We start from the raw sequence: 18,428 nt of genomic DNA, 5'->3' as shown, positions 1-18,428 counted from the left end.
TTCCCCACCTTTATCAGCCCTGAAGCTGAGAAGGATTTAGGCTATGAAAGACCATCACTGAAAGAAAATACAAATTGCAGAAAGGCTGAAAGGTCAAAGTTGCTCAAGCCTCACTTCTTGCCAGTAACTTCCCTTGGATACAGTGCCTACAAAGCCGAGGTAATATATGTCACTACCAATTGCCATTTACAAATTAGGCTGCCAAAATTTCCGTTTTTCAAAAATATTGCAGGGCCCAAAGTTCAGCCATCTTCCTCCCAGTGCAGCCCTCTGATGGGCATTGGAACAGGTATCACGGGTACAAAACCTGGCTGTGCATTCTAGAATAAGGATGAATCTGAAACTTGATGAAAGATGATCAGTTCAAACATCTTTTTTCTTCTTCAATAAGCATTTGAGATGCATAAAAGTAATTTACCTTTTCTTCTGTTCAGCAGACCTAATGCTGAACTATCACTAGGTCTGAGAACTGTTGCTACAATTTCAAAGGCACTGTAGAGCTGGCTGTTTGTCTGATCAAGATAAAGCTCCTACTGCTGCACAGAACAGCCAAGTGCTTATAAAAGATGACCTCTGTCCACCTTTAACGAAAAATTGTGCACTGGAGCCCAAACTGGAAATCTTTCACAGATTTCTCCCCCACTGTGTCCTTTAGCATGCAATGTCAATGAATAAAATTCATTTAGCATTTCCAGTTTGTTGGTTCAAAGTAACAATAGATTATGCCTGAAATACATTTTTGCATAATTTTTTTGTGCTAAAAGCTGTCTTCTGCTTATTTAACATGCATTGACAGTTTAAAATCTGCCCTTTATGAAAGTTTTTCTTACTTAACTATGCATGGTCAGACTTTATTTCCACATCCTGATCTACATCCTTTGTTCTGTGTACTACAAATTGAACTTGGAAATAGCTTATTGGGGCTTGTTGGTAACTTTGACACATTACTCAAAAATCAAGGCTATATTACAGCATTAAGTTATAGTTGCAAATGCGTGATATAAATAATAGCCAGGTGAGCAGAAGCTGAAATAGTATATCTCAACCTGAGAGGATTGCTACCTTTCATCAGGAGCAAGAAAAGGAGACATTCCCCATGCAGTGTTAACACCCCCCAAATCAGATCTTGGGATTTACGTCCCAAAATCAAATTATGTAAATTATGGTGCGAGTGCTGAGGAAGCACTGAAGCAGCACCAGTGACGAGCTTTCCCCCCACATTAACTTGCTGCCAGAGCCTGGTTCCCCTCCCTGTCCACTGATGGCATTTCATTTCGTTTGAGGCTCACACCGTTCACAATTAGGTCCTTAATGTCTGTAAATGTAGGCATTAAACCAGAGCAGACTGCTGCAAGAGAACAAAGACAGAACTGTACCTACTAAGCTCGCTTTGTTTGCAAGTGAATCACGGGAGCAGGTCAGAAACATGTTTACTAATGACAAATCTCCTAATGGGGCTTTTTGATAAAGCTCCATGAACATAAGCATCTCCTTGAAGGACATGATTTGATGTGCACTCAGGTTAGCAGGGGCTTGTCTTCACTTCAGCACAAGAAAGTCCAGGCAGCAGAGGACTGGCACAATCTGCAATCTATTTATGCAACCTGCAGCATAATCACACATCCATTAAACTGTCAGTCTAGAAATGAGCCAAAAACTATGCAAGTTCTTATTTAGATAATGCACATTAAACCAAAGAGCTACCCATCACTGGGGAACTGAAAATTGTGAATTCCCAGAAATCCCAGCATATACCACTTTGCTTTTACCTGGGAACTTGCCTTCCAAATTTGTGCTGGGCTTTCTTCTACATGCAGCTTGTTTTCAGTCTGGCAGTACGAAATGCCAAAGAAGCACACACAACCTCTCACAGAACTCAAACACATTTTGGGTATTTTTTATTTACTGTAGTCAGGGCTGCCCAGGTGGAAGAAAAAAATGCCAAACCAAGCACCAGATCCAAAATTAGCATTTTATTCAGAACGTTGGGGTCAGAGGTGTATCATTCATATTCTGGTACACAATACAGAGGCAAAGCTGTTCTCAGAAGTCTCTCCAGTTTGAAAGCTCCTTCCCCCCTCCCCCCCCCCCAAACATACTGTATATTTTCTCGTGCCACCAGTATCAGGCCAACTCCCCTCCCCCCCTTTTTTTGGTACAAATTATGTAAAACTTTTTTGTGCTAAGAACTTTTTTCCCTCCCCAAACCAAAAAAATAATAAAAATAAAAATAAAAAAAATATTGAGTACTCTAACTACAGTTCAACAATTGAATCAATGTCACTTGTTTGCAACCTGTTTTGTAAATACTTTATCCATAAACGAAAGATATAAACATGCAAAAACCTGAATCCATAGTCCAAATAATACATACACGTGTTCTGAAGTTTCTGCACTTCTCCACAGACTATGCCAATAAAACATTATGTACACATACCATTTTTTACAGTGAAGTGGGAAAAAAATACTAGAAATTAAAAAAAAAAAAACCCAACAAAAACCAAAACGTGTACATGGATTAAGACCAAAATGTGTCTAACATTCTAGCATAAGAAAAAAAAATCAATTCTGCTACAAACTGGTGATATGAAAACTCCCTTTATTTGCAACCAGCTGCATAATTTTTAGAATTTTAGTGAAAAAAGTCCCCTAACATCTAAAACTAGAAGTAATGTACATTGTTCCACCTCATGGTCCTCTCTCCCAGATAATAAAATTGTTCCATGAGGATTTTTTTATTTTTAATCTCCTTATTTTAATAAAAGCAATGCGATGTAACAAAAGCATTGTGAAGTATATTGTGTTTCACCTTACTCCTCCCCACCCCAACATATTTTGTCTCTTTAATGCTCATTTCACAAATCAGTACCATTAAAGCCTTAAACATAAAACTAATTCCGATCTGAAAAAGGTACAAAAAGGCACATAAAATCCCAGTGCTTCTGTACTGTAAAATTCAAGTGTAACTGAGCTCAATATTTTTTTCCAAACAGCATTGGATCACTGATATTCCACGGAGCCCAAATTGGTTTGCAGCCTAAGCCAAAGCCTTCAGCAAGCACTTGTGCTAGTAGACTACAAAGTTAAAGCCTAGCTTCTGTATGCTTTTGGGGAATATCAGTTGAAATGTTTGTACTTGTCCAAAACCAAAGTTCACTTTGAAGTTCAGTCATCACCTCCACCATACATATCAGCAAGTTTCTTGAAACGTGGGCCCCAGTCATTTAGGTAGTCATAGTCTTGCTCACCGCCACTACTTGAGGAGTTAAGAGAGCTCAAGGATCCAGCAGTGGAGCCGCTTCCTTCGTAGTCAAAGACTAAGAGGGAGTCGTATGGTGGGGCTGTAGGGTCATTGTCAGCTGCTTTAAGTCCCTGCAAGAAGGAGAAGGGAAAAAAGAAGACAAAGTTCTGTATCTGAGAGTGAACCAAAAGCATAACCGGAATATTTGCAGCGCAGTTATCTATTGAGCACCACTTGAGAAAACAAAGCTCTTCCTCTCCTGCCATTCAGTGCAAAACAGGATTCACATTTTTGTAACTCCTTTTAGTATGGCCAGCTTTCCAACATTGCAGCACTGGACATTTTGAATGTAGCTACAATCACAGCCCTAACAAAACCTTAAGAGAAAGTCATGGCACTGGGAATGAAGCTAGTAAATAAACAGTTTCAAGGATATACAGCTCACAACCTGTGCCATGGGCAATGTGGGAATGGTTAGACAAATGAGGAAGGAGAAATAAGCATGCTGGCAGAGATTCACTTCAACAGTCATCTCATATGGTCAATAGCATATCCATTGACTTTTCTGGCCTGCAGTCCAACTGCATGTGCCAAAATCCATATTTAGTTAGTCCTGTAAACTCATGTGCCTCTGCAGGCTGCTGTGAGAAAAATATATGGTACGTTGTCTTAAGCCTTTTATGTTTTGCCACATCCACCCATGAAATCCACCTGCTCTTCAGAAAATACGCAGTGACATCAAAGCTGAATACAAGATGATGACTGTTTTTGTTTCCTCATTTCAAAGCACCGAAGTTACCAGCACACGAATAGTGGGCCATCAGCATTTTTACATTTCCAGTCTATAGAGTTGAATAGACAAAATTAAAAGTAACACAAATTGAATTGGAGGAAATGCTGGGGAATTGAAGAGGAAAAGCCAGGAAAGAACCACACTTCTTCCTGAGAAAAGCCTCTACATTCTCTGTTTTGTTACATAAGTCCAAACCTAAACACTTATATGAGTAACTAACTTTAGAATATGAGACCATTTCTCTGTGCATATCTGGGGAAGATTTACAAGCTGAATACAAAAGCCTGAAGCCAAAAAGACCTCTTATGATTTGTACTTTTTTAACCTCACAGTTTCTCCATGGGATTAACAACACTTTTTCAAGATCTTCCATTTTGAAAAGGATCTACGCTGGCAGCCACTGACAGGGGAAAATGTATCTTCCAGAATTCCATAAGGCTGTGCTAGGATTTTAAATTGCTCACTATAAATTTTTACCAGAGCTATTTGTGCTGGTTTTACTTTTAATTTTTAATGTTTATTTATTTAAAGAATGGCATTATTATACTCCTACTTATTTGAAGGAATGAGTGTGCCTCCTTCAAATTATCTAATATATTCTGGTTTTAGAAAAGTACGTTTCACTCTCAATTGTGTTTTGTCCAAATATGACAAAATGGAACCAGAAGCTGATTTTTCTTCCAGAAATATGTATTATGGAGTACATACATATTAAACCCATTAATTAAAGCATTTGGCATTGATAAGGTAGAAGTGAATCCTGGTTCTTTATTACCTATTTAAATAATTCAGAATTGTGCAAAATTTATCTAAAATAATTTCCAAATCAGTAGTGGAAAAGCCCAGCATATTTACCAACCCAGTGACCTCTAATCAAGAACACATTTTGGCCTTGAAATGATCGTTTCATGTGGTACAACATCAAGCAGGTTATTAATAGCCTGCATTAAAAGTGCAATTTTGAATTATGAGATAAGAATAATTGGTGATGCTTGTTATCTCTCTCTGGCATTTTCAAACCTGATGGCCATAATAAGCAAAAAAGATGTGAGATTTTGAAAAGGCAACGGCAAGTGTTGGAAGACATCCCTTATCCAGCTTCCAAGGGAAAAGTTCTAAGGCTTTCTCTTACTTTCTGTTGCTGAAGCACAAAGACAACTTTACTTCTTAGGCAGTAACTGGCCTTATGGCATTCAGATCTCTCCCTAAGCCTGCTTGGGGTGACAGACACCCATGTGTTTGGAACACAGGTGACAGGGAAGGAGAATAAATACCAGCTGAGGTTAAGGAGTGCTGAGGTACAAACGCCAGGTATCCATGTGTGAAAGTCATTTAGAAAGTTGGGAGACAAAATGTTATTTCCCTGCAGTTCTGCCTACTAATAGCCAGCCAACCATGGGATACCAATTTATTTTAAGAAATCAGTGAACAAAACAGTTTCCTACATCACTGCAAAAATTCTGATACCTATCAGTCATCCATGACAAGGCAGAAGGCAGCCTCTTTCCATCTGTTTTTCCAAAGGGGAAGTTGTAATTTTTTTTTCAATTTGCTGCTGCTATCATGATAGCATTTCAGAAAAGGAAACTGGTTTTGAGTTACAGACTTACAAGATAGGATCTCACTAACAAATTCACTTTCTCAAAGGTTGTGCTGCCGGTGTAATCCATTTCATTCAGAGAACGTAGCTACGGGTCATGTTTTGGAAGTATTGATTCAACTGCACAGCACAAGTTACACTGACATTTTCACCTATCTTCTGGTTCACGGTGTAATGACTGAACTTAGTGTCTAACTCTTCAAATGACAAGATTTCTGCTATATTTGTGTCACAAGTTACATACTAAAATGAGAAAGCAGTACTGCAATGTTTCCTCTTTCCCTCTGCCTAGCTGATTCTTTGAGCATACCCAGTGCACTGCTGCTCTTTGCTGTTGGGTTCTACAGCATGCCAGGCAGCCCTGGCAGCGCCATCAGCTTAGGAGCTCCCTTTGGTTTCAGCACTGCCACCTTTTTCCTTTTATTATGCTGTCCCTTTCCATGGGGGGAGGTGGTATGGTTACATGGCCTGCTGCATCTGCACAACCAAAAAGACAACAAATGGCTGCCAGGAGTGGCTTCTACTGATTTTGTTGCCAAGGCATTCATTGTCAGTCACTTCTTAAAAAAGATCTCAGTTTTTACCAGATGTGTTCAAGAACCTCAGAGCAACAGAGCTGTTACTTGGTTTACAGTTTCCTGATCTGAAACCCCAAAGTTTTCATTAGACTGAGAAGCTCATTCAACAACAGAATTTCTGGGGCACATCCTCAGGAGCAGGGGAACCTGCTGGGAGAGTGAAATGCCACTTTCCATGTGCTACACCACCAGTGCACAACAAGCAGCCCCAGAAGAGCCACAGCAATAGAGAGGCCAGCTTGAGACCTTGGACAGACTCACTTATTTCCTCTTCCTCTTTTATATACATCCCAGAGTTTTCACTAGGGAGGTGATAAGGGGCAGAACTGGAGAAACTACAGTGCCTTGGCTGAGGAAGGACAGTAAAGGTGCCTTAATACAGGCAGCATTCTCCACTTCTCTCAAGTTAAAGGAAAGCAACTCTCTCAAATCTTGAACATGGAACATTACAAAATCTAATGGTTCACTTTTCATTAATCCTACTACTTAATCAGATTCAGCAGACTTTTGATGAGAAGGAAGAAAAAAAATTCAGCTAAATAAAAAAAAAAAAATTGGTTTATATCTGGAACTACTGAGGCAGTCCATTCTGCATGGAGGTGCACTGTATCAATAACAATTTACTAAGAATGAATTGAGGGTCCTCCATGTCCCCATGGGATGAGACCTTTAGTTTGCAATTTAAATTTAGTTTACCTCAGGCTATATCCACTATTGATTATAAATATATTCTTAGCCATAAATTCTCCATCACAATATAACTTGCTTGAGATTTCTAGGGACAATATGGGTGGGTCTTGAAAACAGGATTAAAAAAACTACTTCAAAAAGGTCTAATTTATACTGTCCTACAAATCTGGACTATTCTAAGTGTTTATTATGCTCCACACTCTGCAGGTTAGGCTTTGAAAGGCTCAAAATGGAAAACAAAGTCTACAGAGGATTCTTAATAACACATGACTTATTTCACTGACTTGTTTGTACACTGGACTGGAAGAAAAGGAGGTTTTTCCCTTCCCCTCTTAAATTACAGATTCATCTATCCATTGAAACAGTCAAAACAAGAAAGTCCCTGAGGTCATTTAGCTTATGCCTACAAAACCTATTTTGACTATCAGACACCTCTGGAACCTTCCTGTTTTAAACAGTTCATAGCTTTGTAAGTGTTATCTCAACTTTGTGTTAAAAAATGCATGACTTTTTATTGTAATTCTAACTTGCTTTTCAACTGAGAAGTCACCAGAACACTACAAAATAGTCTCACTTATGTATGTCTCATTGAGTTAAGTAGGTTTAATACAAGGGATGACAGGTAGAAAATAATATACCAGAAGAAACAGAGTACTGCTAAAAGGAAAAAAAAGCCATAAATGACCCACTAGATTTTTTCTGCTTTTTGTTTCTATGACTCTGTAAGGAAAATAAGAAGAAAACCCCCATGGCTTGCTTGGAAATGGGAGCTAAACCCTCCAGTATCTGAAATCAATTTTTTGTCAAAAGCTAAAGTAATTCAGAAGCTAATCTGAACAGTGTGTCTGAGGTGCTGGTGAGCATTCAACAGATTAAATTAATTTCCTCATGTGGATCAGCATCCCAAAAGACCATACTGACCCACATCTCCTGGAATAGGGTCAGGTCCTCCAAAAGATTGGGCTGATTGCCGAAAGTGTTGCATCTTTTCAAACCAAGGGGCGAATGCAGACTTTTCTACTGAAGTGCTGACAATTCAAAAGGAGCCTCTCCCTGCTCAGCTAGGGACTGGGCTAGTTTGGTGGGTGGTTTGGGTTAGAGATGCCCAAGGGAAGAATTACGTCTAATAATATTGAAGTTGGATGCAGAGAGATATGAACTTTGCTCTTTCTTATCTTGCTATGTTGTTTCCACAGCTCAGCTTATCTTCTGTAGGAACTGCCTTAAGAAACGTCTGGTACAGGCTTTACTCAAGATATTTTTTCAATTTACCTCAAGTAAAACTGAGAGAAACTTACCAACTTTCTTTGGTTTAATCACACCAGGACTGCAGGTGCAATTTTCTGGAGAGTCTGAAAACCTGTGCAGCCTGAAAATTTATACTCTAGACACTGGTAATTTTGAAATTTAACTGTAACAACCTCCATAGGAATACTCCTATGAAAGACAGACCCATTTTCCCCCACACCCAGCAGACAATTTAGAATCACATCTGTCATGGGAAATTTTTTACAGAAAACACAAATTAAGATGACAGTATTTTAGAGAAATAAAATGCCCATTTTTCTCAGTCTTCTGGAAAAACAGAGAAAATCTTTGGGTGCCTACTGTCTGCTAGAGAGAGGGCTAGATGGAATGCCCACAGTAAAACAATACACTTCTGTAAAAGCCTCAGGGAAAAAAAAAAACTTATGAAGAAGACAAGCTAAATATATAATCCTTAAAACACAGAAACTACTTCACACAGTCCTTTTCAATCAGAGGATATAATTAATTCTGAGCTAACTTGCAGACAAGAAAATTGCTGTGTTTTCTTTAACTTCATATATATTTCCATATATTTTCTTAATCAATGACATTATTTTACTGTGTATGAATAGCTGGGAGAAGCTTTCTTTCTTGGTGGATGGCAAGGGGAGGCATAAAGGGAGGTACTGATATAGTACAGTAGACAGCAGGAAGAGAACGACTCCATGTTCGTCTGTAGTGCATTATAAACTTATGGGGTTTGTTAAATCAAGGCAGCACATACTGTTTCTTCTGCCCCATGTGTACACACTGATGCTATCATCTTCAAGAGTGATAACTTACTGAAAAATAATATTGCAAGAACAGCTTGCTAAGTCATTAAAAAATTGCAGGAGGCTGGACAACCTCTGGCCCCTTTCTGGCCTGGCAGCACAATCAGACCCATTCCCTGCCTTTGCTCCATAACAGCCTCTGAGCTGCTTTGGGAACCACAAAAACCAGGGTTCTGCACTACTGCCTGCCAGGTGGGCACTGTCTGGCCTCAGCTGGGTGAGAACAGGATGGGAATCTCTGACTGTATGGAAGCACAAGGAAGTTCTTACGTGTACACTGCCTTGGCCAACAATGCGGGCCTTTTATTGTCCCCTGTCACCACTATTTTCCAGAAGCCAATTATAACTGTAATATTTAGAAGTGTAAGGCAAGCAAAAACTGGAATCCCTTGAAATACAATGTCTTACAAGAATATTTGTACATTTCCTGCTAGTCAACTCCCCTCTAATTTTTTGACAATTGTATCACCGTATACCTTAAAAAGAGTAAATTCAATTTTCTGCAGCTTTCTAACACAAAAGAATTTAGTATATTAGCATGACTTTTCTTCAAGGCAAACAAGAATAAACACATTTGCAGAAACTTTCTGCAATACTCTGCAATATGTGTCCAGCTCCAGCTGACAAGGAAGATATGAAAAAAACAGAGAAAATAACTAACTACTACAATTTGTACAGAATAAAGTAAATATAGCAGTAAATCCTGGGTTAGCTACATTTTTTTTTTGCCCTCTAACCATCAAACACAAGAAACACATTCTATCATAAGTACCACAATACCAATGATTTAAGATTGACCAGTGATAGAAATAATGAGGATCATTTCTTTCAGAGCTATCAGTACTCTGGTATAGTCTGAATCTCAATTACATTTATTAGATTGAAAAATCAAAGATAATGCAAAATCTTTGAAAGCTCTATGACAAGACAAGTATTAAAAGCACTTACATAACATTTAATTTAGCTGCCCTGCTCACTAATCGTATTTGACGGAATTCTTTTGGTCTCATTGAAGGTACTGAATTTCCACTATTAACTGGATTCAAAGGGTACTGTATGAGGAGAATGAAAATGAACTTCTTCCATTATTAAATTACTGTGAATTAATAAATGAGTTTAGGCTACACTACGATTTTGTTATTCTGTTTATTACTTGCAACCCATTGCATAATCCTGCTTGGAGATATTGTGGTTGCTGCTGATAACGTACTATGAATGTAATTAATACGGATGCACAGAAGTTAATTGATATATCTTCCCTTTCTGTTTGAATGAGTTAATTAAATTTGTCTGCACTTTAAAAGACTGTATTTATTTCTGTCTAATGAGAGAATTTTAATTGTCTAAGGAAGTTTTAAAAAGTTATTATGTTCTAACATAACAGCTACTCATGCAAAGTAGAATAAACAAAATATAAAAGCTGATCAGATCTTAAGAGGAAACCCTTTTTCGCTTCTTTACCTCATTAATGAAGTCCCCAATGTCCCCAGGATGAGGAGCAGCTGATCTGACTGGATACTGAGGTTCTGCATGGATTGGCCTTTCATCAAGACGTCTGATTCCAACAGGTTTGATGGCATCTGGTTCCAGAGTGTCAGGCTGCTGGAGCTGGCTCAAGTCATAATCCTGCAAAATATGAAACAGACACAGTACGTTAGCAGAATTTCAAACAATATCTGTCAGGGGGAAACATGAGAAGGAAAAAAAAGGAAAATGCAAAGTATCATTTCACCAGAAGTCCTGTTTCCAGGATTGTAATGCTTACTGAGGATAAGTCAATAACACTGTTATTTGCATACCAACAGGCTGTTATTTGATTTATACTCCCTGAATCTCTGGGTTTGATTCTATTCCATCAGATTTGTAGAGCTTCTCATAAGTTTTCCCTTGAGAAGCAGGGATTTGAGTAGTACTATTAAGGGACTAAACACTTTACCTAGTAATGATGATTTACAGCATAGAGCAAAGATGCCAAATCCAACTCTTATTTTTCTAAGAAAATAAATTCCATACATTCTGAGAGAAAAAAGCAAGCACAGTGTTCTCCAGTATTTTCTAATACCTTCAAAGAATGAATTTAAGACTCCTTGCTGATTTTATGTGGCTTCCATAATATGAAAGCCAAAGGGGGGAAAATGTCATAAGAAGTACAAAGCTCCTCAGATTTGGCCTTAATTCTAAGCACTTTCTAGAGATTACTCATGAATCTGTTCATTAAGTACTTGATGCTGCAGTTTCAAACTGTGGCAGACTGATGAAGTTAGCACAGCAGTATGAATTCCAATAAGCAGTATGGATGTATGTGAAAAATTTAATTAGATCAATGTTTATGCATAGAACATAGATATTCCTGAATTCTCTCCACACAGTGTGATGCATTTCATCATTGCCATTCTCCTCACTGCTGCCATGTCTAGAAGAAAGTCAGGCTCTAGGATGCCTTTACACAGGGCAATGGTGAGAATGCAAAACATGAATGTGAGAATGCAGAACTGGACTTCAAGGCTTAAACAAAAGCCATTCAAGAACTATCAGCAGATGAGGGCTCATGCCAACTCTGCTCTACGCCAGATACTCTGCCCCACAAATAATCCAAGCAGTTATAAACATCCTAAATAAGCTACTCTACCCATCAAAAATATCAATTTTTCAACAGTGCTCTCCTGGTAAAAATCTTATTTATAATCTCAACTTGCTGGAAGTTGCCTGCTCAGACTATTTTTCATTAGTTCCTTACTGGCTCCTAAGGGAAGGAGTGCAAGCTTTTACTGCTGCTGTTATCTCATGGGATGTAGATCCTTTCTGAGACTATGACCTCCTGTGACCCCAAACCCAACTTTTCAACGGGAGAAGAATTCTTTTTGACAGCAGTGATGGTAGTTTGTGGGGAGAACTGTAACTGATTATCAAATCCACTACACCTTCTGATTTGTTACTTGGGTTCTCAGATGACTGCACACAAATATATAGTCAAAAAAGGTGGAACAGCTCCACTGAGATCTGAGAATGCAGTTTCATATGCTTTAATTAGATTACAAGTTCCTTGGGGCAGAGCTTTAACTCCTACCCTTCAGTACTTCATGTACCAAACAGAATAATAAGTGATCTCCGGGTAGCAGTATGAATCAGAGAAAAGTAAACAGAACAGAACTTTTTATCCCTTCCCTTTTTATTACGTAAAATAAATCAAAATAGTTTAGAGACATGCTATCAGAAAATCCTATCAAACAGAGAAGAATGCACTTTTTAGAATTTATAAATATGTAACACGAGTGCTTTTCATACCCACCCAAAAGATAAAGGTGGAAAACATCAACAGGGAGAAATGAAATATATATATATATATATTTTTTTTTAATCTAAGCATTTCATTGTGGAGGAATTCAATTGTTTTTTAACTGGTATAGTTAAAAAAAAATGTATTAAAACCAGAAGAGCATCTCTATTCTTTTCAATTCTATAATTTTTTTTCCCCACCCACACACATTTGTATACAATTCTTTTACTGGTTAGTGGCAATACAGAAATATAAATCAAGCTTGTCAGTCTATTATGTCCACATCTAAGGCAACCTTTTGTATGTATTTGACAGTATGAAACAGATGCAGACTCTAACAGATAGAAAGTCAGCAAAGATAGCCATCTGTGTGGTAACAGCAGTGCAGAATGTGTCCTTATGTGGAATCCTACTTTGGTTTTCTTTTCTAGGGTAATTTATGACACTGGCCTTTAGCCTTCCATCAGAGGAAATTTATCTTGCAGGTCTCATAGCGTCTGGATGGGAAAAGACGATCCACCGTACGCATTACCTCGGACTCTCAAACCCCTCCTATCACTAAAACCAGTACTAACTGAACACCAGTGGGGCATGGCCAACCCATGAACCACCTCCCCAAACCTGCTCAGTGCCAGACACCATGCAACCACTCCAGCGTTTCAACATTCTGTCTGAAGTCAACTCTACTCAATTATTGCAAAGTAATAAATGGAAAAATGTTTTAAAAATTCCAGGTCATAAGCTGTTTAGAGGTGCTGAGGTCCTATCTCCACTCAGTGCTGCTTTCACAGACAGGAAAGCTTTTCACACACTACCTAAAGCTCCTGAATGGACTTAAAGGTTAGCCTCAAACAGAGTTTGTTAAGATAGCTAACTGTAGAAGTGACAGCTGAATGGAAAACTGGCACATCAAAGAGAGAACAAAACATGGTGGGATAGGGTGGGACAGACAGCTTTGATCAGTATTCTGGGTCATCATTTTAACTCTTAAATTTCAGGACCACAATTCTACAGTGCTTTGGTTTTGCTCCAGTCTTTTCCCATATAATCTGTTGATAGTTAAAATCTGCTTACGGATTACTGGCGGTTCATTGGGGAGAAAGTCTCGGCCCTCCATTGGAAATGTACTTCAGTGAGAGTTGTGAGCACCTAATTCACATGGCTGCCAATTTTTGTCACAGTATTTATTCAGTTAGGGCTGTTTAGCCTTAACTCCAGCAATTCTAGAAAAAAATCCCTTCCTTCAGTTTGGACTTGAGCACGCTCAAACTAATGTTTAGTTCAAGTTTTCTCCTTGTCAAACTTCTGGACAAAATTGTTGATGAAAGAGAGAATCTACTTCGTTTTTCTCAATTGTAACACTGCTAAGATAGGTAAGTTTGCTCCCATTTTGTGTCTAGAAAAACTCAGGCCTTTGGAAACCAGAAACCTGGACTAGTCTGATAGTCCAAACCTACCATCACAGGGAAACAGAAGCCTCACATTCTACAACAGGGATGTAAGTGAAGCAAGCTGAATGATTTTTTGTTTTTCTGCTTGTTTATGAAGGGATCTGTTATCACTGGAGAAACTATAGTTGCCTTTTCTGCTGGTTAAAGAGATGACAACCTTGAAGTGCTAGAAGGGCATTTTATCAGAAGTTTCCTCTTGTGAAATCAATCCATCTCACCGCCCACCTCCCCTCCAAACCTCACTAACCCCCTCTCCCCTCCAAGCTGATTGCAGTATTGACATTAGCTCTTCACTTAGTTCTAACAGCTTTAAGAAAATACTTTAACCATTATTAGTTCAGACCTTACATTTCTGAAACATGCAATCCCAGTGAAGAATTCTAAATGTCAAAATCAGGTAGCCAAGCCCTACAAATTACCAGAAATGTATGCAGAGGGCTCTAAAACCCCCCAGAGCACTTCTTTAAGAACATCCACACAGTAGTCCAAAGCACAGTTCAAGTATGTCAACCTGAATAGAAGAAAAGGCCATTTGACATTCCCCAATAACCTCTAAAAAACAGGGTAATGCAGCCTTCAAAAATCTCCTCTTTAAATAACTTCCTCTTGGGCAAGGCAGCTATTCACTGAACAGCACCTGGGTAATAATCCCTCATAGAGCAGTGATCGGTTACAAACAGCAGGAGATGTTTTAAACGAATTTTTTCATCCTCATTAGTTGTTCTAAATTAGAATATTTACTTCAGTTCTTGGAAAAAACCCTAACAAAGTAAAAAATGTTTACAGTAAAGGGCAACTGCTTATATGAATGTATCCTGGAACATTATGATGCAGAACTGGAAACAACAGAATGAAACGACAATGAACTAAAACTATAAAATGCTATGCAGAGACAGGATGGACTTGCTTTTGAGAAAGGAAAACTCAGAAAGTATTTTAATACATTACATCTGAATTGAGCTTTGCACTACCACAGCCTAGTGCCTGGAATGTGACTGACATTCATTAATGATTTATGACTCTGGCTTTTCTGCTGTCTCGGAGCTCTTGGTTTATTTCCTGGCTGTTCATGAGACTGTTTGTGATACACTTCTAGGGATGACTTGGGTTTTCACCTTCTACAGAATGAAAGCTTTGGCTAGGCACCAACACAGAATTGGACACATGAATAATGTAACAAAACCACTACACCTGTTTCTCATTTTCAAGGGATGCACCCTTTGCAAAGAAATATGGAAGTTCAGCTCTATCCCCATACAAGAAATAATCAACTCAACTGTCACCAGATCACTTTGATTTAATTTGATGGTGAGACCTGTGTCTTTCACTGAACACAATCAGCTGCAGTGGTTTAGGTGCATATAAAGCAAGAGTAGCAGAAATTTGAATTTTACCTGCCCCTTTTAGAGGATGGAGCCTTAGTATAAACTCAGGGTTTTTTTATTTTCTGAAGAGAACAGAACTAATAATGATTCTGAAGTACCTATGGATAAAACATGTGTTCTGCTTTGTCTTTTTGTCCCACAGGCAATTACTGTCTACTCCAACAGAGAAATGGGATGGGGACGTAAGGAAAGAAATATTTTACTCCTGCATGTTCCCACTGAAATCTTAAAAAGAAAAATAAAAAAAAAAAAAGAAGTGAAAACCAATCCTGCTATATATCCTACCCCCAAAACCCTGCAAACATCACCCTAAAAGGCTATCAGAAATTTTCACATAAAATACTGCCTGAGTTCTGCAAAATACTACAACCCCCCTAAATCTTACATTTCCTGAAACTATGAGACTTCAAAAAAAGCAAAGATGGAGAACTAACTAGATGTAGGCTGCAGGTGGGAGGATAGTTAAAATGCCTATACCAACAGTTGCTCTTTGTCACTTGCTTTTAGATTACTTTCTGCCATACTGCTTTTCCCATTTGTTTTTATTATAGATGTATCTGGAGTACTACAAGTTAATAATTTTTAAGATAACAAAGAAGCTAGCTTATCTTTTTCATAATAAAAAAGGTGAAAGTGAAGCTCCAGCTGCAGATACAATGCAGTAACAGGCAGAGGTTCTAGATATGATAAAATAAAACAAAACAATTTTGTAATGGAATTATGAAAACATTACTTTTCATATCACGAGATAAAGATTCACCAAGGAATGACAGTAATTCCTCCACAGGAACACTGTATGAGTCACTTATTCAAAAAAGTGAAGCTAATGTCTTAGTAAGCAAACACAATCCCTAAGTAACTACCTTTTAATTATAGTATTGTATATTCATGGGGAATATCATAGCAACCTTTATTTCATTCATTATGTTTGAAATTTCAGAACATAAAACATGTTCTAATCTTAATGCAATGCAAAATGAAGGTTAAAAACTCAGAGTAAATGATCTCATTAACACTCAGGGTGGGTGAAAAAGAAAATCTAATCACATGGATTCATAAAGTTCATGGAGTAGGTAAGGACCATTATCATGTTTACAACAAGTGGTAAAAAGACCCAGCACAGAAGACTAATGTTATCTCAAAATATGGGCATACAGAAAGTTATGACAATATGAAAAAGAACCCCAAAACTCACACACAAAAATTCAGAAAGATTACCTAATTTTGCTTTTATCTATGACACATAAATGCTGGAACACAGCTACCCTTTCATAAAAGAGCAATTTCTGTTCAGAATTTAGATCCTGCACACATAACAATAAACCATTCATCTTATATTTTTAATGCAATTAACACCATTAAAATAAATGCTACTATTTTCTCTCTTTACGTAAATAAGTAAAAAATATGACAAAAAGCAAGCTATTGATAAATGTTAAAGAAACCTGATGTAGGAAGGACAATGAAGACTCCTCAGCAAGTAAACTACTTTGAATAATAGTAAAATCATTGCATTGAAATTCTTGTGCTGAAAAGATCTGAGGGCTAGATTATCCTACATGTTCAAAACAGCTCATCTGCAATACTTTAAAAGCATACCACCCACTTGCTCAGACAACCTGCTTCAACAGGGCTACCTGCATGAGCAAGTACTGCTAAAATTCAGAAAACATTACAGAAGGGAAGTCAAAGGAGAGAATCATCTTGTGCAATGAGACATATACAATAGCAATTACATAAAAAAAATGTATCACAGTTATCAGGCTGACATATGCTGCACATATCCCAGTCAAGCACCCAGCACCTTGATGTAAGTCCCACAAATGGCCTGAGATAAGTGACAAAAACGAGTTAGTGATGGTTATGGGATGTGATGTGCTGTGTGAGCAAACTGCGCTGCAGATACACGCTGAGTGCTTCAACACCCAGTCAGCAGCAGGTTTGGGTTCTCTGGAACTGAGACTGGTGTTACAAGTTCACAGCACATTATATCAGGAAAGAATATTCACCATTTGCACCTCACACCTCCCCATCTGCTGAACAACTACAAGCTACGGATCATGAGGGTCATTAATAATCAAGAGAGGCACTCACTATGTTTCCTAACTTGAGCTTTCTGTTTCAGAATGTAACAAACTATACTGTCCCCCATCCACAAGAGTTTAAGATTCAGATTCAATTTTAGGAAAAACAAGACAAAATACTAGGGTTTAACAAACAAAACAAAACCAAACAAACCAACACTAAAAAAACCCCCAAGCCCAACACTTCTCCCCTTCCCAAACCAGTGGCACTTGACTTCTGTGGAATGATGCTGACTCAAACCCTCTCATGGCCCATCTCCTCTAAGTCAGGTAGCTCAACTGTGGAAAGTAGAAAATAGTAAACAGAAACCTGAGAAGAATCTGAAGTTTTCTATCTGGAACACTTCTGCTTTCTCTCATTCCTCTCTTATCCCCAACTTCTACTAGAACATTCATTGCTCAAAAACCCAGACAGTTGCTGCCTGGAACGACAGGAGTGCTGTAAACATTTTTGGAGCCTGTTTTTCAGCCTGCTTTTTCTAGGTGAAAAAAGTCCAAAACACTTCCAGTGTTGACAATGCTCTTCAGAGCAGGCTGACTTCAGTTATGACCCACAGATCAAAAGCTTTTCTGGCTTACAGAATTAATAGCATTTTTCTCAGCTGCTGCGGAGATCACACGACCCCGTGTACATCATGCCAGGGTAGAAGAAAACTATGAATCATTCAAGATCCTCAATTTTCTTGACAAGCATTCAGTCTGTCAGACTGAACAAAGCAGGCCAAGATGGCCTCAGATGGGATTAACAGAAGACCTTCACGAAGGACTAAACTGCTCTTTTATTACAGATTTCACTTCATAATTCCTTGGAATTGCTGGCACAGGAGAAAAAAAAACAAACACACCAACAAAACCAAACAGGAATTCCAACTTGTTTCTGGCAGTTGCTATGACTGAGAGGATCTAGCTGGAATTTGAACTCATCTAATTTCTTACAGGAGACATCACTCTGATACAACATACAGAGAGTTTGAAACAAACCTTCTGAACTGTTTTAGGAGTTTCTGGGTCTGCCATGACAGCTAAGAAACCCAACTCGCACAGTTTCAAAATAAATAAATTAAACCTCTCAAATAAATAAAGTATTTAAGATAAAAACATCCCAAGTTTAATTTGTTTTAGAACAAAGAGAGATATAAGTTCTACCACTTACCTTCAAGCCCTAACAGTCTTCAAATAACCTAAAGATCTGGGAAATATCAGGCCACACAAGTAAATCTTCAAGCTGTCCTTCTAGAGAGGCACGTG

At 38.2% G+C, this 18,428-nt stretch overlaps 1 protein-coding gene across 2 annotated transcripts in view; it reads right to left on the bottom strand.

Moving 5' to 3' along the window:
• Window positions 1-2,157: 2,157 nt before the first annotated feature.
• CDH2 (cadherin 2) overlaps window positions 2,158-18,428 on the bottom strand; it is a 114,184-nt gene continuing 97,913 nt past the window's right edge. For both annotated transcript variants that reach the window (XM_084213857.1, XM_084213858.1), the window contains 2 exons: window positions 10,445-10,609; window positions 2,158-3,372 (listed from right to left, as the gene is read on the bottom strand). In XM_084213857.1, coding sequence (XP_084069983.1) covers window positions 3,166-3,372; window positions 10,445-10,609 — 372 coding nt within the window. In that variant the 3' untranslated portion in view covers window positions 2,158-3,165. The remainder of the gene's footprint in view (window positions 3,373-10,444; window positions 10,610-18,428) is intronic.

Source organism: Fringilla coelebs (genome assembly GCF_963513975.1).
Source record: "Fringilla coelebs genome assembly, chromosome: 1".
Lineage (NCBI taxonomy): Eukaryota > Metazoa > Chordata > Aves > Passeriformes > Fringillidae > Fringilla > Fringilla coelebs.
This window is presented reverse-complemented; position numbering and strand designations above follow the sequence as displayed.